This window comes from Trachemys scripta, chromosome 6 (genome assembly GCF_013100865.1).
Source record: "Trachemys scripta elegans isolate TJP31775 chromosome 6, CAS_Tse_1.0, whole genome shotgun sequence".
Lineage (NCBI taxonomy): Eukaryota > Metazoa > Chordata > Testudines > Emydidae > Trachemys > Trachemys scripta.
The window spans coordinates 129,324,813-129,347,898 of record NC_048303.1 but is presented as its reverse complement, the minus strand read 5'-3'; the positions used below and the strand labels follow the sequence as shown (position 1 = coordinate 129,347,898).

The 23,086-nt window shown below is 46.2% G+C and overlaps 2 protein-coding genes across 4 annotated transcripts in view; one reads left to right on the top strand and one right to left on the bottom strand.

Annotated features, from left to right (window-relative positions):
* TSTD2 (thiosulfate sulfurtransferase like domain containing 2) overlaps positions 1-12,839 on the bottom strand; it is a 43,146-nt gene extending 30,307 nt beyond the window's left edge. For both annotated transcript variants that reach the window (XM_034774836.1, XM_034774835.1), the window contains exons 1-6: positions 12,533-12,839; positions 12,083-12,291; positions 6,581-6,909; positions 5,403-5,511; positions 2,619-2,744; positions 1,338-1,443 (exon numbers count right to left, since the gene is read on the bottom strand). In XM_034774836.1, coding sequence (XP_034630727.1) covers positions 1,338-1,443; positions 2,619-2,744; positions 5,403-5,511; positions 6,581-6,909; positions 12,083-12,274 — 862 coding nt within the window. In that variant the 5' untranslated portion in view covers positions 12,275-12,291; positions 12,533-12,839. The remainder of the gene's footprint in view (positions 1-1,337; positions 1,444-2,618; positions 2,745-5,402; positions 5,512-6,580; positions 6,910-12,082; positions 12,292-12,532) is intronic.
* A 2,505-nt stretch (positions 12,840-15,344) lies between these two features.
* LOC117879017 (nuclear cap-binding protein subunit 1) overlaps positions 15,345-23,086 on the top strand; it is a gene marked incomplete at its 3' end in the record, with an annotated part of 45,771 nt that continues 38,029 nt past the window's right edge. Inside the window, 5 exon segments of one of the 2 annotated variants that reach the window (XM_034773856.1) lie at positions 15,345-15,449; positions 18,509-18,597; positions 19,945-20,045; positions 22,038-22,194; positions 22,674-22,781. In XM_034773856.1, the coding sequence (XP_034629747.1) occupies positions 15,416-15,449; positions 18,509-18,597; positions 19,945-20,045; positions 22,038-22,194; positions 22,674-22,781 (489 nt within the window). 2 annotated transcript variants of the gene reach the window in all.

The window sequence follows — 23,086 nt, the reverse complement described above, 5'->3', positions numbered from 1 at the left end:
GGGGGGGGGGGTGCAGGAGTCCCGTTTGGTGCTCAGGGTGGGGGTGAGGATGTGGGGGGGTGCAAAAGTCAGGGCATGGAGTGGGCAGGGGCTGGGTATGTGTGGGGGGTGCAGGAGTCAAAACGAGGGTGTGTGAGGGGTGCTCGGTCAGGGCAGAGGGCTGGGTGTGTATGTGAGGGGGGGCAGGGGTCAGGGCAGAAGGCTGTGTGTGTGTGTGTGTGTGTGTGTGTGTGTGTGTGTGTGTGTGTGTGTGTGTGTGAGAGAGAGAGAGAGAGAGAGAGAGAGAGAGAGACGGGGTTCAGGGGTCAGGGCAGAGGGCTGAGTGTGCGGGGTGTTCAGGGCAGAGGGCTGGAGGGGATATGCCCCGTCCCCACCTCTTCTCCCAGGGACCCGTGCCCACCTCTTCTCTGCCTCCTCCCCAGAGCAGCGAGCATGCTGTGGCTCTGCTCCCCCTCCCCCTCGCAAGGGCGATCAGCTGATTGGTGGCAGGGAGAGGGAGTGAGAGTGGGAGGGGCAGGGAAGCACCACACTGGGGGAAGAAGCAGGGGAGGGGGAAGCTTTGCTGCTGGCAAGACCAAGCTTCTGCTTCCTGCCCCCACAGGAGAGAACGGTGGGCGGGGGGGCTGAGTGGGGCCGGGACCCCAGCAGGGTGCCATTAATAATCAGCTTGCGTGCCGTCTTTGGCCCGTGTGCCACAGGTTGCCGACCCCTGATGTAGAGTTTGGATCTGAGGAATTAACAGGCTATCTGCAGTAATTATTGGCTCTTTGTGAAATACCAAATGCAGCAGCAATACTTACACCGCAATCTCTACTAGGCTTACAGTATTTGTGCTGTAAAGGCAATTTCACAGCTGTCTGAAATATCCACATCTCATGCATATTTAAAGCAATTATAAATATTTCTTGTGCTCAAAAACTCCTCCAAATCATTGCATTATTAATTATATATAGTTTCTCCTTACATCCTCTCTTACCCAGGATGACTTTTCAAGTGTTATGTGGTTCATTCTCAAGACTATGGGCAAGACTCAATGACCTTAACTACTACTAATCTGGTGGAATGAAATGGACAGCTTAATCTTGAGCTGTCAAAGCAGCTAAATATTGTGCAAATCAATGACCTGATCCAGCAGTTTCCCTATGAAGGGAACCCCCACTGCAGGCACAGCAGCTTCCCTGGACGTTTTCTAACAATGCTATCTATGCTTTTGTCATATTCTGGTTACTGTGCAAAGATGGTGTTCTGGTGACAGTGCATTACTCTATCATTTGCCTTACAGTTCAGTTCCAATCTCTGTTATCAACAAGTTATTATTGGTCATAAAATTAATGTACCGGTTTCTTTGTAGGAGACTTTGTTTGGATTGATGCCCATGGGTACAATCTCTTCAAATACGCCAACTCGAAGGTCTGGGAAACAGTGAGCTCCTCCAGCACTGCTCTGGGAAATTAAAAATGAGGTCATGACACCACATTAAAGACACACCAACAGATGAACATATCCCTTGCTGAAACTCCACTGTATTTCGAGTTTCTAAATTCATGTGAGATGTCAATATAAGCAAGTCGCTTTGGGGGACTGGATGGCACGGGGGATTGGTGATGGCTTCTCCCCTTTCATGGTTGCCTCTCTGAATCCACCAGAGAGTGGTGGTGGTTCCAGTCCAGTTGCCAGTGGACAGTTATTCAAATCACTTTAAAAAAGTCAACAGGCCACTAATGGAGAGATGCCAAGGGCTGAGTGGGCCAGGGACACGGAGCCAGCCACTTTCTGCTAGCAGTGGTTCCTCTTGGGCAGGAACAAGACCTGTTAGCAGGCAGTATGGGGAGGCCTGCCCTGCCACTGCATGTGCGAAGTCTATTTTGCTGATTAAAGAAAGGTTTTGTTATCTGGGGCTGGCAAGCTGGGACCATTCACCATCGCTAAATTCACGTCAAATTTAAAAGAATAAATAAAATTCCCTTCTGATCTCTGGCTCTGCTGGTGTCTGTGTGGTTCATTGCGATCTCCAGTCAGAATGATCCCTGACACAGAACACCGTTTGTCCTGGTGTGACTGTATGTAATGGCAATCTGCAGTGATCCATGAGGCTCACTGGACCCTAATGTAATGCATGAGGGACTAGCCAGATTCAGGGTTTTACTAACAGCAACGTGTATGCAGGAGGAGCTCTGTGTGGGCAGGTGTGAGAACATGCCAATTGCACGTGCTGGTGTTTGAGCTGGGAGAATGTGATGCAGGAGTGCACATGTGCAACTTCGCACATACACAGGTGAAGGCTTTGCTGGGGCCCTAATGAAAAAAGATTAAATCAGCACTAGAATTTTATAAAGGACTTTTAGTTTCATGATGCTCAATGATTCCATCTGATTGTCTTATTTACAACATACAAAAGTTCTCACTGGAGACAAAACTATTCACAGGACAGTAAATAATAATGAAACAAAACCATTTATCCCCAAATAAACTGTTCCTTGGGCCAATACTGCAGGAGCTGAATTCCTTGGGTTCAATGTGGATTTTTAGTGCAGTAACATTTATTTCGAAAAAAAATTCTGCGGATGAAAACAAACATTTGAATAAATAATAACTGTATGTGGGTCCCTTTCTCTTACCTTGAAATCCTCTCTGCACAAAATCGTTTTGAACAGAGGGTGGGAAAGCATTGCCTCTATATAAAGACTGGTAGCTACTTTGCTTCCACCAACTGTCCCATTAATGCCTTCTGTAGCAATGCGCACCTAGAAGCCAGAAAGGAAAGCTAGATTAAGATCTAGTCATAATGCAAACCAATCAAAATGAAATTAATGAACCAGGACCAGCTGGGAATGAGGAGAGTTGTAGAAAAGTGTTCAGGAAAAGAGAAAAAGTGTGTGTGGGGGGGAAAACTATAGTGATCCTGAATGAGAGAGGAGAAGTGCAGCAAAAGAAACTGCAAGAGGAAGGAATTGTTCTATGGCCGGTTTTGCTCTGTACTCATAAAAAGGATAATGAGGAAGTCAGAAAACCTTGTGCAGGAGCAAAAAAAACAATTACAAGGAAGGGGCAAATTCTGCAGTAATTAGTCAGACAGAACCTCCAATGGGAGTTTTAACCGAGTGAGGACTGTGGTATTAGTCCCAATAAAGCAGGTAGAAAGAAAGGGTGAAAGTGCCTGCGTTACAATGAAATCTCTCCAACTCAGATGCATTATAGCTAGACCAATAGAGAATTTTTTTTTGAAGTGAAGATAATCTCAGAACGGATGGAAGCAAATTTTGACTAAATCAAGAGCGAGAGGAAAAGTATGCAGTTGACAAGGGCAAATGTAACGCCTGTCTTTGAGAAGGAAGGACTGAGAAACTACCAAGTAAAATATATGAGCAAAGAAGGGGAAATGAATGTCTCAGGGCATTTCACTGTGGTATCTAGGAGCTGCATAAAAAAACCCAGCAAGAATATAAAGGTGCTTTTTCTCTTTCCTCTTGGATAGAGGGAGCATGACTTTGGCTAGGTCTATACTACCCGCCTGAATCGGCGGGTAGAAATCGACCTCTCGGGGATCGATTTATCGCGACCCGTTGGGACGCGACAATCGATCCCCGAATCGGCGCTCTAACTCCACCAGCGGAGGTGGTAGTAAGCGCCGCCGACAAAAAGCCCCAGAAGTCAATTTTGCCGCCGTCCTCACAGCGGGGTAAGTCGGCTGCAATACGTCGAATTCAGCTACGCTATTCACGTAGCTGAATTTGCATATCTTAAATCGACTCCCCCCGGTAGTGTAGATGTACCCTAAGTCTATGAAGGGCTTTGGGGTTTATTTGGTTTTAAACACCATCAGTTCTGGGAAGCATTTCATAGGCCAGACATAGGCTGGTTTGTGAGCTCAGAATACTGTGCTGTTCTGGTCCCCAACCCCTAAGGATACAGAAAAGCTAAAGAAAATACAAAGAGGGGCAACAAAATTATGCACAGAGTGGGGATGAGAGACAGAATGACAGACTGAGATAAAAGGACATACAGTAGAATCTCAGCTACAAACACCTTGGGAATGGTAACTCTGAACAAAACGTTATGGTTGTTCTTTCAAAAGTTTACAACTGAACATTGGCTTAATATAGCTTTGAAACTTTACTATGCAGCAGAAAAATGCTGCTTTTAGCCATCTTACTTTAAACGAAACAAGCACAGAAACAGTTTCCTTACCTTGTCAAATCTTTTTTTAGCTTTCCCTTTATTTATATTTTTTTTGGTAGTTTACATTTAACAAAGTACTGTACTGTATTTGCTTTTTTTTTGTCTCTGCTGCTGTCTGATTGCATACTTCTGGTTCCAAATGAGGTGTGTGGTTGGCTGGTCAGTTCATAACTCTGGTGTTCATAACTCTGAGGTTCTACTGTAGTCCATCAAAAAAGTGTCAGGGGTTATGGACCCAGTTCATAAATAATTTCAAGGGAGCTAGACTACAAATGTCTGAAAAGGAACTATTTGTACTCTAGGAAGATAGTAGGACAAGAAGCAAAGATCTGAAGCTAAGGAAGGAAAAGTTTAGGGTAGGCACTGGGGAAAAGACTGAGGGAGCAATGGAGCAGCAGAACAGAGTAGCAAAGCAGGTAGTCAGGGCACCATCACTGCAGATGTTCAGGAAAGGCTGGAGATGTTCATGGTTTTATGTACTGTCATATAGTGACTAATCCTACACAATGCTGAATGAGCCAAACCCCACCCAGACTTGGAAGGGTTAAATGTGCTGCTGTGAACTAAATCAGTCCCACCTGTTGCACTGGGATGGGAAGGGCTGAAGCGGGGAGAGCCTGCTCAGCTGGGGGAGGAACACAGATGGACGCCCTTCATGTAGCGAGAAAAGCTGGGCTAGGACTGATGGAACCGCCCTGGCACTGGACTATTTGGAAGTACCTGGGACCTAGCAGGGCGTGTCTCACCTGAAGGGGCAGTACAGCACTTGAGAGCTGAGCGCAGAGGGTGGATGGATGAGTAACTTTAAAGGGGCTGAGAACTCTCCTTTATTTTGTGGCTGTGACTTTGGACTCTGCTAGCCCAGAAGGGGATTGAGCTTTTATAGTGATCTGGTTGGAGGGCTGAGACACAAACCACCAGAGTGGGCAGGAAACAGTAGTTGAAGAAACTGAGGTAGAGGCCGGCCTGCAGTACCATGCCTCACCATGAGGTGATGGACTGGGGCCCCTAATGTCTGAAGTTGTGAGCCACAAAACCATGCCTGACAAACAATCCTCCCCCTTATGCGGCTCTCCATTGTGCAGTTCGATGTAACTCGTTAAACACTCTGCTCTCTCCCTCCATGCAATAGTGTGATTACAGCCTGGCTCTTCTGGGCCACTGTTTCTCGCTAAACAGAGACAAATATGGGGAGGGGAACCAGACGCTCCTTAAAGACTCACCTTGCCAGTGAGATGAAGGTGCTGGCACAGAGACCTCTGCCAAGCACAGAGCCTCACTGGGTCTTTCACCTCCCGGTAACAGTAATATAACAGCACTTCTCCCACTCCACTGCCACAAGCGGGAGAACAAATAGGAAGAGTATTTTAGATTCAGCAGCACACAAGACTATGCAGTTAATACTGTGATTGGTGACAGACAGGGAATTCATCCTTAGAGAACTGGACAGTTTCCTCCAGGCTGTTGTCAAAAGGTTTTGTGGGGCTATGTTGTTTGTTTTCATTTACTTCAAGAAGTGGAAATAAGTCAGAGATCGTGCAGATCTCTATATCCCTATACTGGCCTTGCCAATGTTGACAAAAAAAACTAACTAGCCCTGCATGGCATTTCATTGCCAGTAGCTCATATCTCATTTGCATTTGAGAACCAGATTTCTTAAAACACATGCAACGCGAGGACTTGTATTTTCCAGACATGTCAGAGGCTCCTTGAGGACTAAGGCTGAAGTTTGAAAACTAAACTTAAATTTGAATTAGCCAAGTGCAAAAAACATCCATGTTTTTTAAAGGGCCAATCAGGAGCCAAATTCTGAGGTGGTGTAAGCTGGGCTCTTACACTCAGACAAATGGTATAACCCACATGCTGGAGAGCCACGAGAGGGTGACAGTAGAGGGTAGTTGCACATTCTCACCCTCTCCTGCTAGCTGCTTTCCTTGAGAGAAGCCTTTTTATGGCCTCTGAGTGTGTGAGTTCCTCCACCCCAGACCTTCTTTGACTCTGTCGGAAAAATACAGAGATGGGGCCTGATTCTCCACCGCCTTGCATGGTGTGCAGTCATTTACACCAGTGTAAAGTGGGGGTGAAATGCTCCCAGATCAGCATGGTGGGGCTTCACACTCCCTTCGCACGGGTCAGAATGGCTGCACAAGGTGAATTTAGTAAGTGGGAATGAGTCCAGGGGGCTCTAGGTTCCTAGGGGGTCTAGAGGGATCAGATGAAGGTGGGAAGTTGCATCAACTAAGGCCTTGTCATACACAAAAGTTGCAACAGTTTAATTAAAACTAACTTGAAATGGCTGTAGTTAAACTGGTGCAAACAGTGACATGGATGCCTTTGCATTGGCTCACCCTAGGCTTACAGTGAGAAACACAGTTTTCATATTGTTGAGGCAATTTCTTACCTTGTCAGTTCATCAAAACTAATGTGGCTTGTGTCTGGGAGCCTATCAGAGAGCTCCTGGCTGTTACAGGTGGAACCGCTTAGCCTATCTGCCTCGTCTGCAGAAGCTGGGTTACTTGAGGTGCTGGCTTCAGCAGCCAACTGCTTTAGAATCACACCTGTCTGCTGCCGGATGTCACTGGAATGCTGCGTGGCGACGTGTATGTGAATGCCGGTGAGGTCGTTAAAGGTTTGTCTGCAGCATTTCCACCCCAGTCCCGCTCTGCACATAGCTGGAGGGCAGCTAGCTGTGACATGCACTTCCTTTGCTTTGACAAAGAGGGCAAATGCCTGCAATGCATTACAAACACTGTCAATTAGGCTTTGATTTCTCCCTAGATCCTGTCACACGACTCGAGACTGGATGAAGGACAAATCCCAGCGATGTGGTGCTTTTAAACAGGCTGCCCAGTTACTGGGCATGGTGTTAGGGTAAGTAAACACCCTGGGATCCCTCAGCAATGCATTTCTTGTGATGCTGTCGCTCTGCCTTGCCAAGGCTCTTGGTTTCATTAGAAACAGCTGCCACATTAACCAACTGCAGAGTTATTCTCTGGGCCCAGCCTAGGGTACCATATTGGGAAGCTTTGCAGTACTGGGCCCCAAACCACAACAGAAACACAAGCACTTCCTGTTCCACTGCTGCCACAGCACCCCCATCAGTCCCCACAACCTGCACCTGCAGCCCCCCGACAGAACCCCCACTGCCGGCCTCACGGAAACATGCTGCTGCCCAGGACGCGTCATGGAACGATATTTCCATGCATTCCAGTGACCTCAGCATTAACACTCCGATTTGTCATATAAACATAGTAAGTGGATACACCAATCAGCAACAACCCGGCAGTTTCCAGCCCCATCGACCCACTGTTGGAGTAATTAAGTCTTATGTTTTAAATATAACCATGCTCTCCTGTTCATGGACAAGCCCCTCAAGTACCCTGTGGTTCTTGGGACATCACACATTTGGAGGGCGGGTCCCACCATCTTGCCACATCCCTAGAATGTCCCACATCTTCTGCCCCCACTGACCTCTTGCCTGAGTGCATGCAGCTGCCTACCGCTGAGTCCAGTTAACTCCACTGCCAGGGTGGCTGTGTCTGCCCTCCCTGCTCCTGGCCCCTGTCTGAGATGTGCACTTCCACCAGCAGCCCCCTGCCTGAGCCCAGGCAGCACGGGAAACACCTGCTTAGTGGGCTCTCCAGCATCACCCAGAGGAGGGCAGGGAGGTGGGATATGGGGCAGACTGAGGGAGGATGGGAAAGGGGAGAACAGTGGCTTGATAGGGGCTTAGACTGCAGAGGAAAGGGAAGGAGAGTGAGGTGTCACTTCAGGAGTCACAACCCTTTCTGCCTCCTATTTTGGGGGGCTCTGTCACACACGGCCGTTTGGGAAGATGTGTACATAGATATGTGCATGGTGCCACATACTATGTACATTCAGCAACCCCCTGTGTCTGAGTAAGTGTAGCAGATGGTATCAGAAGATAGCCTGCAGTGCATGTCCTTGTGTCTGAGCAGAGCTGAGCCGACCGCTGGGAGCCTTAAATATCCCCCCTGTAGCTTCTAAATCAGGGGTTCTCAAACTGGGGGCCAGGACTCCTGTTTGGAGCCCCCTTTCACATAGTTGAAAGCAGCTATCAAATCCCCCTCATTCTTCTCTCTTCTGTAGAGAAAACAATCCCAGTTCCCTCAGCCTCTCCTCATACGTCAAAAACCTCATTCTTCGCTGTGAGCAGGATTACCAAGGCAGTCTCTGCACACTTAGATTTTCAGCACTGTTTGGTTTTACTGTAGCACAGCGATGCAATACATTTGGTTTAGCCTTGGAAGTGTAGTGAGCATCCTTGCAGGGCATCTTGAAAATTTCCTTTCACATACAAACACCAGTTTTTAGGTACAAAAGTGGGGAATAACATTATTAAAATAAAACTATCCCTTTAATATGTCATTTCTGTCTGATAAGGAGAGTCTTTCCCACCCATGATTGTTGCATGCAACCCAGTTGTTCGGTGTGGCCGGGTGCTGACTCACCGGCGCAGCGCCTCCTGCTGGTGGTCCAGGGAATTAGATCTTTTCCAGCTCCGGAGCGCCCTCTTCTGGCTGATGTCTCGCCTGCCGCTGCCTCCCCCCCGTGTCCCTCACGGACTCTTTGCCCAGGGGTTCTGCCCACCACATTACCCCCTCACACTGGGTCTCCCCTCCCAGGGGAACCCCCAACCCCCTATCCCCACCTAGCCTCAGTGGCTACTGCCCGTCTCCATCTCGCCCCCGCTCCCTGGGGCAGACACAGTCTGTAAACCCCTCACCATCAGCAAGGGGGGTTGGACCAGCTGCCGCTGCCCCTCTGCAGCCCTAGCACCCTTTTGTGGGCCCTTAACTCAGCCTGTAGCCTGGGGCTTTGCTAGGCTGGAGCTCCCCAGCTCCCTCTGCCCTTCCCCAGCACCGCTCCACCCTAGATACCCTCCTCAGCTTCCCAGGCAGCCATGTTTTTCTCTCTCTAGACTCTTTCCTTCTGGCCCCCGGCCCTCTTATGAGGGCCAGCTGGGACCTGATTGCACTGGCTACAGCTGGGGCTGCTTCCCAATCAGCCCAGCTTTTCCTCTGCCACAGCCTCTCCCGGGCTGCTTTAAGCCCTTTAACCACCCTGCTACATTAGGATGTAGATATTTAGGCCTGTCTGCAAAGGCCTATCCTTTAAGAATTTAGGTGTATTCGTATTATTTAGCTAGTTATAAAGGTATAAAAGAGAGAATTAAAATCCCTGTCTGCTGGTGTAAGAGCCATCTCCTACTGTCTGAGGCCTGGTTCTTAAGCTACGGCCTGTGGCTAAGCAGCAGAGGCAGCCATAAGCCGGGAAGCCAATGGTCACGCCCTCACCCGTCACACTGAATTAAGGCAGTTTTGGGCTGTTCAAAAGGTGACTCAATCTATCACCTCCAGAGAAAGGGAAGAGCCTAGAAGATTTAAAGAAAACTCAGGGCATGGCTACACTTGCAGACGTAGAGCGCTTTGAGTTAAACCCGCCTTCGTAGCATGCAGCAGGGAAAGTGCTGCAGTCTGTCCACACTGACAGCTGACAGCGCACTGGCATGGCCACATTAGCAGCTCTTGCAACAGCCACAGAGAGCAGTGCATTGTGGTAGCTATCCCAGCATGCAAGTGGCTGCAACGTGCTGTTCAAAGGGGGGTGGGTTGGGTGGAGTGTGACAGTGAGTGTGTTGTGTGTATGTGGGTGGAGAGAGAGTGGGTTTTTGGGGTGCTGAGAGCATGTCAGCATGTTGTCTGTAAGTTCAGACAGCAGCAGATCCCCCCTACCCCCCACCTCTCTCTCTCACGCAGCATTCCACAGTAATGGTTGCTTTGTCTCGGAGCAGATAAGCAGCCGGCTGTCAAACTGAGCTTTCAAAGGGCATATCCAAAACAATGCCAAGAGTGGCCACTTGACTTAAAGGGATTATGGGACGTTTTCGGAGGCCGATCAGAGCGCAGTAATGCAACACCTCGTTCACACTGACGCTGGGGCGCTCCAGTGGGGGCGCAGCAAACGTTATTCCACTCGCCGAGCTGGAGTACCAGCAGCACTCTAGCCACAGAGTCAGAGCACTCTACATGCCTTGCCAGTGTGGACAGGTAGTGAGCTAGTGTGCCCCGGGGCTCCTTTAATGCGCTGTAACTCGCAAATGTAGCCAAGCCCTCAGTCTGATAGCATCCTGTCTGGCAAGAACTCACTTATCAATAGCTGGGATGTGAAATCCTCATTTCTTTGTTGTTCTATCACTGTTGTTCTAGAACTGTTCTATCTACCCCATTTCTCTATTGTTTGTCTGTATAATCTTTGTCTGGTTCTGTGATTGTTTCTGTCTGCTGTATAATTAATTTTGCTGGGTGTAAACTAATTAAGGTGGTGGGATATAATTAATTAGATAATCATGTTACAATATGTTAGGATTAGTTAGTTAAATTTCAGTAAAATGATTGGTTAAGGTATAGCTGAGCAGAACTCAAGTTTTACTACACAGTCTGCAGTCAATCAGGAAGTAAGGGGTGGGTTGGAAATTGGAATCATGTTTTGCTAAGGGGGGGAATGGGAACAGGGACATAGGCAAGGCTCTGGGGTGTCAGAGCTGGGAAGGGGGACACTGAGGAAGGAAACTGGAATCATGCTTGCTGGAAGTTCACCCCAATAAACATCAAATTGTTTGCACTTTCAGACTTCGGGTATTGTTGCTCTCTGTTCATCCGAGAAGGACCAGGGAAGTGAGAGGATGAAGGAATAAGCCCTCTAACATCAGTGATTTGTCAGTGTATTTGACAGTACTCGGTGTAACAGTCTGTTTCACTATAATCAGTTGCTATTGTTGTTTAGTCCAGAGAGGCAGAATCACTGTATGTAAAGTGCGTTTCACTGTTGCACCAGAGGACACCTGACCACAGTGAATGTGTGAGTCTTTCATATAGCAACATTAAAATGGGAATTTTTTTTTTTAAATAAGAAAATATTGCTCCACACCTGCAAAAATTGGCAGGAGGAAGAGGAGATTTCGGATTGGAAACTTTTAATCAATTTTTTTCTTTAAACTGACTAGATTTCAAGCGGAGAGTGTCTCTTTAAACATTGGTTTCTCTGTGTTTGAATTCTATGTTTCAGATTCACCTTTTCATTTATCCAACAGCAGCAAACCATTGACAATACTTTAATGCACTAACATCCTCTCTTAGGCCCAATTCCACAAACAGCTTAAGCATAGCTAAACTTTAAGCAAGTGTTTAAAATCCCTACCTATTCAGCAAAGCACTTAAATTTAAGCACATACTTAAGTGCTTTGTTGAATCAGGTCATTACATCCCCATTTGCCTTAAAGCAGTGGTTCTCAACTAGGGGTATGCGTAACTCTGGGAATACGCAGAGGTCATCCAGATATTTGCCTAGTTTTACAACAGGCTACATAAAAAGCACTAGCAAAGTCAGTAGAAACTAAAATTTCATACAATGACATGTTTATGCTGCTCGATATGCTATACACTGAAATGAAAGTACAATATTTATATCCCAATTTATTTATTTTATAATTCTATGGTAACAATGAGAATGTAAGCCATTTGTCAGTAATAGTGTGCTGTGATACTTTTGTATTTTTATGTCTGATTTTGTAGCCAGTAGTTTTTAAGTGAGGTGAAACTTGGGGGTACACAAGACAAATCATACTCCTGCCAGGGGTACAGTAATCTGGAAAGGTTGAGATCCACTGCTTTAAAGGTAGTAATTGCAGACTCCTTTCATTTAAATATGATACTAATGGAGCCAAATTATTTTTAACTTATTACTATAACAAGAATTAAGGGTGTAGCAGGAATGAGATAGGAACTCTGTAAAGCAAGTTCTTACAAGATAACAAAGAAATTGTGCAATTGCATAATCTGCATTATGAACATACGCAATGAAGTACTATACTAAAATGTACCTTCTTCTTTGCAAATGCATACTTCTTTCTGACACTGGTATCTGATTCCGCTTTGAGATTGCTTTTGGCTGTCAAAGGAAGAGGATCTTTCAAGTCCAGATCTGGAAATCTTAAAATACTGCACTCCACTTCATCTCCTCCATCCATTAGCACAGAAGAAGATATCATTGCTGTGTCACTGCAGTTAGGCATAAATCCTGTTCTGTGATCTAGGGAAGATGCAGGCAAAACAGATTTGTCTATATTCTGATCAAACATACACAGCAAATAACGTATTATCAATACTATACATTCAAAACAATAAAAGCACACTGCTGACAGACATTGCTAAAGGCAGTCTTTGTCTTCGCAGCCTTTGTCACTGCCCTACAACAGCAAAAAAGTCAGCCAGCAGCAAGCCTTAACCTTTTAAGAATTTAAGACCATAAAAACAGTGTTCACAGAAGTTACCAGATAGCTGTCTGGAGATCTTTATGCCAGGCTTTCAGAGACAGACATTTTCAACTGAGCTCAGAACAGTAAGTCCCCATGATCTCTTCCTATCTCACAAGTTTTGCTGGATAGGGGTATACCGAAATAATCATGGTTTCAAAAACCCTGACCAGTTCATTGGAAAGTGTGACTGGTCCGTATGCTAAATACTGCATAGCAGGCTATGGATTTTGTGGCTCCCTCTTCTCTCTGCCTTCTCTGGAAGGTAAATGGTTCTGCTCTCTCTTTACTGGAGGAAGCATGTCTCATCTCACACCTCCTTCCTGGAAACACTTCACCTCAGGGACAATTCACAATTCACAACCTTTTTACAATAACTATACTGACAAAATAACAGTTATGGACTGCTCATCTTGATGGTGTTACTATTCGTACAAGTAAACCAGAACCATGTAAAACTGCTACAACGAGAGAGAGAGAGAGAGAGAGAAATGTGTCGTATCTGTGACACCAACATGCACTTCTTGTGTCTCTAGCCTCCTTGTGTCCATCTTGCTCCTCTTCCAGAGCTTTCTACTGGAGTGCAAGAGGAATTCAAGTCTTGCCCTGCCAGGGAATGTTCAGTACCATAGAGGACTTTCACGACACACACAGTATGAAATGCATTCAGTAGAGTTGGTCAGAAAAAGGAATTTCCATCCTGCCGGAAATGCCAACATTCTGAAATTTATTTTGGAACAAAAAGTTGAGTTTTTGAACATTTTCACAGAATGGAAATTCCAACATTTTTTGATTTGGAACATTTTGTTTTGATAATGTTGAAACACAACAGAAAAATCTAAAATGTGAAATATAATATAGAAATATATTTAACATATAATGTCAAAACCAAATATAATAAAACAAGGAAGTCATTATGAATTATTTTTACCTTATCGAAGCAAAATGTTTTGACATAAAATCAAGAAAGCCAAAATAATTTGACACTTTGCTGTTGAAAATTTACATGTTCCTCCAAAATGTTTTTAGACAAAACTGCGTTTTCCAATGGAGAACTGTTATGTGGGGGGAAAGTTCAACCAGCTCTATTTTTTTCAGTGAATAACATACATTGAACAGATTGTGAGACAGTTTTACATTTGTAATTCCATTTGCAGTATGAAATCCAACAGGCAACTCCCTGAATAGTGTGAACACTTTAAGGCAGGGGTAGTCAATATGTAAATAAAAAGATGTTGGGGTCTGTTTGAAAGCATCTGGTGGTCTGGATTTGGCCTGCGGTCCACCTGTTGACTACACCTGCGTTAAGGTACCATCTGGTTCCTGGTACAATTCCTTGTTTGATTTTTACATTGCGGTGGTGTGTGCCACATTCTAACAGGCAATTGACTTTTCCTGGTCCCTTGGAGAGCTAATTAAAGATTTACAAAGCCTAGAGAAAAAACAACGAAGAGTCCTTGCGACACCTTAGAGACTACCAAATTTACTTGGGCATAAGCTTTCGTGGGCTAGAAACCACTTCATCAGATGCATGAAGTGAAAAATACAGGAGCCGGTATAAATACATGAAGCCTAGAGAGTCTCCCATATGGATGCATTTGCATGATTGCGCCCAAACTAGTAACAATGGCTCAGCTCCTCAAAGGCATTTAAGAGCCCAGCTTCCAATCATTTCAGTCAGGCACCGAAATACCTGTGATAGTATTTCACTCGCTGAGCATGTAGCTTGGTGGTGTGGGTGTACCGCCCACCCGTGGCCAAGGCCAGCGCAGGAGCCAGACAGCGCTCGGGGTGTCTAGACACAGGAATCACCCCGCTGCACCCAGCCCTGTGGGCAACAGTAACAGAAGTGCTCACACCAAACACTGTAAGGCATGGGGGGAACCCGGTGGTTTAGTAGGGTTGCCAACTCTGACTGAAGCTATTCCGGGAGATTTCCCCCCAACATGACATAATGTCATTGTCTTAAAATCTCCTATTAAAATCTCCTGAATTGCTTTCAGTGGTCACCGGGACATGGATACCGACTCCAGGAGACGCCAGGCCAATCCGGGAGGGTTGGCAACCCTATGGTTTAGTCTGTCCAGCCACTGGTACCGTGAGCCTGGGCCTGACCGATGGGGCCATGCCCCCAGCCGTGCCCCCGGCACAGGGCCCAGGTGTGGGCTGCGCTGGCTGCACACAACGCTGTGCCGCCCGCTCTGGGGAAAGCTTCTGCCATTGCCGGCAGCCCTGTGCTCCCATCGCCACGAGCCCGTCCCGCTCCTTGGCCTGTCAGCGCTGGCCTGGCTGGGCACTGGAAGCTGCAGGGGCTCAGAATCGGGCCCACTGGAGCCAGCAGTAGCTAAGACACTGACTCCACTGAGGACAGGATCAGGCCCGTGCGGCGCTGGGGGGGGGGGCGACCTCAGGATCGGGCCCATTGGTGCCCACAGGAGCTAGAACATTGGCTTCACTCCGAGGAGGATCGGGCGCTAAGAGCGCCTCAGGATTGGGCCCGTGGGAGCTGGGGGCGTCACGGGCCCGGGCAGGATCGGGCCCTTACTCGGGCCCCTTTCCCGGGAAGGGTTGCTTTTTCGCCTCCCAGGGACTCTGATAATTTCGCGACTGTCCCTTGCCCGCCCCGGACGTCATCCCCCGCCATACCATAGAGCAGCAGATAGAGCGGCGCTCAGTGCTCGCGAGGAAGGGGGTGGGGGCGTGGCGTAGTGGCAACTCTCCCGCCGCCCTTTGCCCCGGAAGTAGCTCACGGGCGCGGCTGGACGGAAGCTGGATTGGGAGGGGGCGGCCGGAGGGAAACGCTTCTAGGCGCCGCCAGGGCCCTTGCTCCGCGCCGCCTGCCTCGCGCCGCTCCCGCCCCCGCAGCCCGCGCGCCGCGCCCCGCCCGGCCCGGCCGCCAGCATGTCGCGGCGGCGGCACAGCGACGAGAACGATGGTGAGCGGGGAGGGGAGGGGAGGGGAGCGCGGCGCGGCGGCGGGGCCCTGCGGTGGCCCGAGGGAAACGCGCGAGCCCGCCTCGCTCTCCCGCGTCTCTCCGGTGTCAGGCGGACAAAGGCGGGCGGGGGCGGGGCCGGGGAGCGGAGCGGAGCTTGTGGCGCTGCCTGTAGCGAGGCGAACCGGAGCCCGGCGCTGGCGCTGCGGGAGTTCGGCGCCGCTCCGAGCCGGGCTCCGGCCAGTCTGCGCTGTGCACGTGCTGTGCTGTGGGCAGGCGAGTAACGCTCCGGGCTCCGGCCACTTTACTCACCTGAGCAACGCTACGTGTAGCGGGGAGTGTTTGCAGGCCAGGCGGTAGTTCTGTCCTGAATGTAGTGTGTGACGCTGCCCTGAGCACTCAGCAGAAAGGTCCCTGCCCCCTCACCCAAGGGTCTCCCAGTATATACTAGCTGTGTTTTTCCTTCGATTTCTTTGGTGAATATCTAGAGCGTATCTCCCCGAAATGAAAACATCCCCGTAACAGTGTAAGGCGCTTTGGGAGAGCGTATTCGTTCATTGCCTCTCACCCTGGTATAATAAATTGAGTTCATGTTTCTGTTTCAGGAGAATTAATTTGTGACCTTTAATGTTCTGGGCGGCCTTTGCCTGTTATATTGTCTTGATTTATAAAGTACTGTAGTAGACACAATCTAGATGCCAAGAACTTTTGCTAATCTGTTTCACTTAATGGCAGTAGCAACAGCAGCTTTGAATCGCATTCGGGGAGGAGTAGCTCAGTGGTTTGAGCATTGGCCTGCTAAACCCAGGGTTGTGAGTTCAATCCTTGAAGGGGCTATTTAGGGATGGGGGTAAAAATTTGTCTGGGGATTGGTCCTGCCTTGAGCAGGGGTTGGACTAGATGATCTCCTGAAGTCCCTTCCAACCCTGATATTCTGTGATTCTGTGCCCTTTTAAAAACATTTTAAACTATATCTACCCCCACCTGCTTGCTGAGTGTGGCCTAGTATTCTACTGTGCAGAGCCCATCTGATTGCAATGGGGGTGTGTATAGGTGCCTGCAAGCATGCTAGCAGATTGTCACTCAGGAGTTGAAAATATTGTGAATCATCATTGTATAGTAGCCTCAACTATCAATATGCTGGCCCCAAATGTCCCCTTCCTCCCCATCACCACATAGATCTCCTTGGTTTTTTGACAACCTGCATTAGATGGAGAGAAGGTGGAAAACAAAGGCTGAAACAAAGAATTTCTGCCAGCCTACGCTGAGGCTGTATTACAGGCCACAAGAACTTTCCTGTCAATCTCTGCTGAACCTGTCAAATCATGTCTTAAGGAGCTAAACCACCTGTACTGAGTGCCTACAGCCCACACCAGCGCTAAGCACTGGGAAGAACTAGCATTCTACTTCACTGTAAAGGAATGCACACTTAGGAAGGCTTCCCAAACTGCATGGATCTGCTGTCATGCCTGCCCACAAACAGGTCACCTCGGTTTCCCCAGTTCAGTTGTACATGGAGCCACTAGGTAAATTGGTGAGATGACTGGATTCAGGTGCCAGCAATATACAGATGACAACCACCACTACCTACTCGTCACTGCATACAGCCCTGCCACTATCAAGATAGTCCAGTGCTTGGATGGTATCAGCTGATATGTGAACAGCTGGCTGAAGCTGAACTCAAGCAAGACAGATTATGGGGGTTGCTTTGGAGAATTTGCAGCCATGGGGCAGTCTTTTTATTAAAGGTACGTACACACCCACAACTGATCAGACTGTCCGTCTGTAGGTTAGCAACACTCCTGGATTCCTTGCTGGCATTAATACTAATGTGATATACCTGGACATAAAGCTGTCAGTCCACCTATACAGAAAGCTACAACACAGGTTACTGGGAGCACATTGAACTTGTCCTGCACTGTACACTGGCTTCTTAGAGAATCACATCAAGGTTTCAGTCCTTTATCTTGAAGGTGCTCAGTGACCTGGACCCAACATGTCTAAAAGATGAGCTAAAAAGCTCTGGCATGAGGACTGTGGTCGACAGCTTCACTCCTTGGCACAATAGAATTTACTACCATAAGGGGAAGGTTCATCTGTGCAGGATGCAGACTCTGTGGCCAGTTCCAGGCTGGTCACAGCTCCTACGGGAGTTCGAAGGACCATTACAAACTTCGCCACCATTGCTCCAGCTGCAAGGGGCACAATTTCCACCTTGCCTTCTCTTCCACCTATACAGCAGTGTGCAGCTTTTAAAACAGATGAAACTCTACTAAAATGAAGTACACAGTATATACAGTTCTACCCTGGGGAGATGGTGAGAAAATGAACCACGTGTGATATCCATCAGTCATTTCACTTAATGCCCTGGTAATGACAGTGTGATAAGATCGTGTATAGACTAGATGCAGCTTTTGGGGCATATATAGTTAACTTGATGCAATCCTACAGACAGAGACTCTACTATTTTTGCTAGCAACATTTTCAGCTCTTATTGAGCATTGAGTTTAACTAATATCAACTCTAAAAGGTCTTTAGTGATTGTTTAGTCTTTTTTCCAAAATAAAAAAACCTGATAAGCAAGGATGCTCATGTAGCCTTTTACTTAGGCGTGTTCTCGTGTTATCTTTGGTGCCAGATAATCCCAAATGATACTTCAGATGAGCAATATTTAGGTACTGCTAACTCTATAGCATGTGCTTAACTTATTCTGCATGTACCACTGATACTGTATCTTGCCACTTAAGCGGCAATGCGCTTCCAAAAACTTCTTTCAAATAAGAGAGTGAAAAGGACTTGATTAGCTGTGAATAAAATCCTAGAGAGTAAAATGGCTACAGAAACTGGATATGTTTTAATTAATACGTTAGCTTTGTATTCATGTTTGTTAGGCCTGTCTTAAGTAGTAGCAACACCTGAATTTCTTGTGGGTAATTTTTATTATAGTACAGAACTGGAACGTGAGTTGAGGCTGACAGAATTGTTCAGAATTTTTTTTTTTTTTAAAGCAGTTAAGGAATTATTTAACTGGTATTCTTGGTTTCATGAATGTATTGAAACAGGAGGACAACCTCATAAAAGGAGGAGAACGTCTGAGCCATCTGAAATTGAAGAGAGACTGGAATCTTTAATATGCAGAGTGGGAGAGAAGGTATGAGTACCAATTTCTTCTGACAAGTTGAGCTATTGGTTTTGAATCCTTGGATGTAAGAGTTTAGGCTTCTGAGAGAGCTCTGTCTAGTACATGAATTGAGACTTTTGTATCAGTGGCTAGTAGTGTAGTCCTGAATCTAGTGAGTGGGTGTTGGAGGGGAAAAAGGATACTGATGGAATAAATTCAAAAAGAGAAGTGCAGGGTTTTTATTGAGGGATTTTGATGGAGGAAGGGATAAACAAAATATAGAGTAAGAGGAAGATCCCAAATGCAGGGGATACTGCTATGGATGGGAATCAAAAAGTGAGGGTGGACAGGGAGAGAAGGGGAAAACAGAAAATACACTGAAGACAGCTCCAGAAAAAGACCAGTCTATTATAGAGAAGAAAAAATGGCGTGAAGCCAGGTAAGGAAAGATGGTATAAAATAAGTAGTAAGTAGGACTAACTGGTTAGTGTTTGTAAATACTAATTTAATTTTAATTTCACCCAGTTTTCCATAAATACTTTAGTCATATTCTGCTATCTCTAACTCAGTGGGTCTCAAACTTCATTACTGGCGATGCCTTTCACATCGCAAGCCTCTGATTGCGACCCCCCCCCCCCAATAAATTAAACACACTGTTTAATATATTTAATACCATTATAAATGCTGGAGGCAAGCGGGGTTTGGGGTGGAGGTTGACAGCTCATGACCCCCCCATGTAATGACATCACGGCCCCCTGAGGGGTCCCGACCCCCAGTTCGAGAACCCCTGCTCTAACTGGATACTACTCTGTGGATAATATTGCTTGTTGAACACTGGCAAAATTAATTGAATAGTATGCTCACTAACTTTTCCTGCTGTCCAGATTGCTGAAATAGTAAAAACCTTAGAAATGCCTATGTGGAAAGCTAATTGGAAATGTTTCAATTAAATACCGTACACAACTGTTCTAATTCTTTAAATTTCAGGGGGCATGGCAGCATAGGTATCTCACTTGCATGGTAGGCCCTGTATGTTTCACAATCCGGGCTGTAGATACTTAAGGGATTGTTTTAGTTCTCTTTTTAAAAACATTTAAATGAGATTAGGATGGTCCTCCCCCTTAATACATTTGCAGTAGATTGAGAGTAACAAAGAAATAAAAATGGACTGCCTTCAACAGTTCTGTGTGGAATTCAGGAGGTATTGCATCTCTCCCACTAAAAAACAAAATGCAAATTTTATTCTTACCCAGATTTATCTTTTATCAATAGGAGCACAATAAAATAGTCTTCTATTCAAACAGGCTTGTTACTGAAGGATTGGCTGGCTATCTCTTGATTTGGTTGTGATGGGTTTCTAATTATCTCCCTTCTTAGAGTACTTCTTCTTTGGAGAGCAACTTGGAAGGCCTAGCTGGTGTCTTGGAGGCTGATCTGCCGAACTACAAAAGCAAGATATTAAGAATTCTTTGTACAGTGTATGTATGCCAAAGATTTGTGGAGCCAGGTGATGATGTATTATCTACACTAAATGCTTTTCAAACATACATGACATATTTAAAATGTTCCTATGAACAGCTCGTACATTACTGACACTTCAAGTTTACTTTTAGCGAAGGAAATTGACAATAGTAACAACTGGAGGAAAAACTAACATACACACTGCATTCTCTTAAGGCAGGGGTGGGCAAACTACGTCCCTCCAGACATTTTAACCCAGCCCTCGAGCTGCAGCTAGGGAGCGGGGTCCAGGGCTTGCCCCGCTCCAGGGCTCCAGCCGAGGAGCAGGGTCAAGGGCTTGCCCTGCTCTGTGTGGCTCCTAGAAGCAGTGGCATGTCTTTACCCCCCCCCCCCCCCCCCCCCCCCCCCCCTTATGTGTAGGGGCAGCCATGGGGCTCCACACGCCGCTCCCGCCCCAAGCACCTCCCCTGCAGCTCTCGTTGGCCAGAAACCGTGGCTAATGGGAGCTGCAGGGGCGTCGCACAGAGCTTCCTGGCCGCGCCTCTGCATAGGAGCCGGAGTGGGGACATACCTCAAGCAGCTCCCAGAAGCAGAGTCAAGCGCTGCCTGGAGCCTGCACTCCTGCCTTCCTCTCTCACCTCAACCCCCTGCCCCAGACCTGATTCCACTCCCCGAACTCCTCGGTCCCAGCCTGGAGTACCCTCCTGCACCCCCAACCCCTCATCCGCAGCCCCCTCCCCCCCAGAATCCCCACCCCCAGCCGGAGCCTTCACCCCCTCCCGCACCCCAACCCCCAATTTCATGAGCATTCATGGCCTGCCATACAATTTCCATACCCGGATGTGGCCCTCAAGCCAAAAAGTTTGCCCACCCCTGTCTTAAGGACTTAATCTGCTCCAAGAGCAGTTAAGCAGACAGAGGGTCCCAGACCTACACCCCACCATTGCAAGCCATCTTTCATTATTGGTAGTGTGGGTCTTCAGGGGAGGGCCTTGATGCTGAGCCACCTCAGATGAAGCTGTCAACTGATGGCATTTCTTCTGGCCCTTGGTGTTGCATTTTTATACTTTCTGTATCTTGTGTAAGATAAGGTGCTAAGCTCCAGGGTAAGTGAAATTAGAATTGAATGCACAGTCAAATGATATTATAGCCACGCTTTTCTGACAATTGTAATGCAAGTTACAATCTTAGTCAAGCGGTTAATTTGTTTCCCACAACAGTAATGCAAGTGTCAAGATATAAAAGTACACATGAATACAAAACATAGTTAAGGAGATAATTTTAGGTTATCATCGGAACAATCCCTTTGAATTTCTTAAGCACTTTCCATTTAAAATCAGTCATGTTGATGCAATAGCCTTTTTGTGTTTAAATTTTAACATTTTTATATGCAATGCAAAATGCACCACATCTTACACAAGATACAGAAAGTATAAAGTCTCTTATGTATTTCTGATGTTTCACTGTATTTAAAGGAATTACACAAGGGCAAACAAAGTACTAGTTTAGCAGGGCATAAAAATCTTCACAGCCTTTAGCTCTTGAACGGCTTAGTCATATTCATATAAAAATGTATATGAAATGGATGAGAAAAGAGGATGTGAGAATCATTATTTCTACTCTAGTTTAGTTTTTTTTAAAAACCTACAAAAATTCAGTTTTAGGACTCTATGATCCTAAAATCTACTTTGACCCTTTCAAGTTCAGCTGCTGGTTCACTAAAATTAAATTGTGAGTCTTCTGTAAAATGATGCTGTCTTGTGGCTTTTAAACTTCAAAGCCTCTTTATAAAATAGTTCTCAAAACACCTCTATAAAGTGTTTAAAATTTCCAGTAAATGCCATTCTAGGCTTTTATGCCATTTTTATTGTCAATAACTTCTATCCAATTCACGTTAACTTCAATGTGAGACAGAGGCTACCACTGACGGATATTAATGCATATGATACAGATTAACATCTGATGCAATATTTTTTCTTTTTTTTTTTTTTTTTTTGCATTTCAATCAGTGCACGTCTATTACCAGAAAAGCTTACTGTTTACACAACACTAGTTGGGTTGCTGAACGCCAGGAACTACAATTTTGGTGGGGAATTTGTAGAAGCTATGATTCGTCAGCTCAAAGAATGTTTGAAAGCCAATATGTATAATGAAGCTGTGTATTTAGTAAGTAGTATTTTTTTCACCTCTTATGCTCCTTTCCCCTTAACCTGATGTGCTGTTCCTGTTACACTTGTGAGAAGTAGGGTGTCTCTAATTGTGATCCTGGAGAAACTGGTCTGTTCTAAAGTCAACATGCAGTATTCCATAGGTGTACTAGGAGAAGATGTGAGGTGTGCAAGAGATTTTTCCTCCCAAAAGAAATAACTGTAATTCATTCTTTTAGAGAGCGACTATTATGACATAGTTTAAGGGGCAGGGCTTAAAGTATGCATTGTTCAGGAAGGGACTTTTTTTACACTGCATGCTTCCTTCGTGCTACTAGGCAAGTGCTAGTAACTTTTTTGTCCTAGTAGTTTGTTTTAGTAGCTGAATGAATATTTATATTTGTTGTCAGGTCTCAGACTTGCAATTACTTCAGCAAGTTTGTAGTAAGAGAATAGTTTAAAAATGTATAACATCAGAACTTTTCTTTACTTTATTAGGTTCGTTTTCTATCTGACCTTGTGAATTGTCATGTAATAGCTGCACCTTCAATGGTAGCCATGTTTGAGAACTTTGTGAGTGTGACTCAAGAGGAAGACGTGCCCCAGGTAAGCAAAGGAGTTTTTACTTCATGGATGACTTACTATTCCATCAGGAATTTTTCACAGCCAAGCACTTACAGTACCAGCAATGTAAGGGGTTAAAATGGGCTGGCGCAATGGTAAATTACCTAAATGGAACAGGAGTACTTGTGGCACATTAGAGACTAACAAATTTATTAGAGCATAAGCTTTCGTGGACTACGGCCCACTTCTTCGGATGCATATCATCCGAAGAAGTGGGCTGTAGTCCACGAAAGCTTATGCTCTAATAAATTTGTTAGTCTCTAAGGTGCCACAAGTACTCCTGTTCT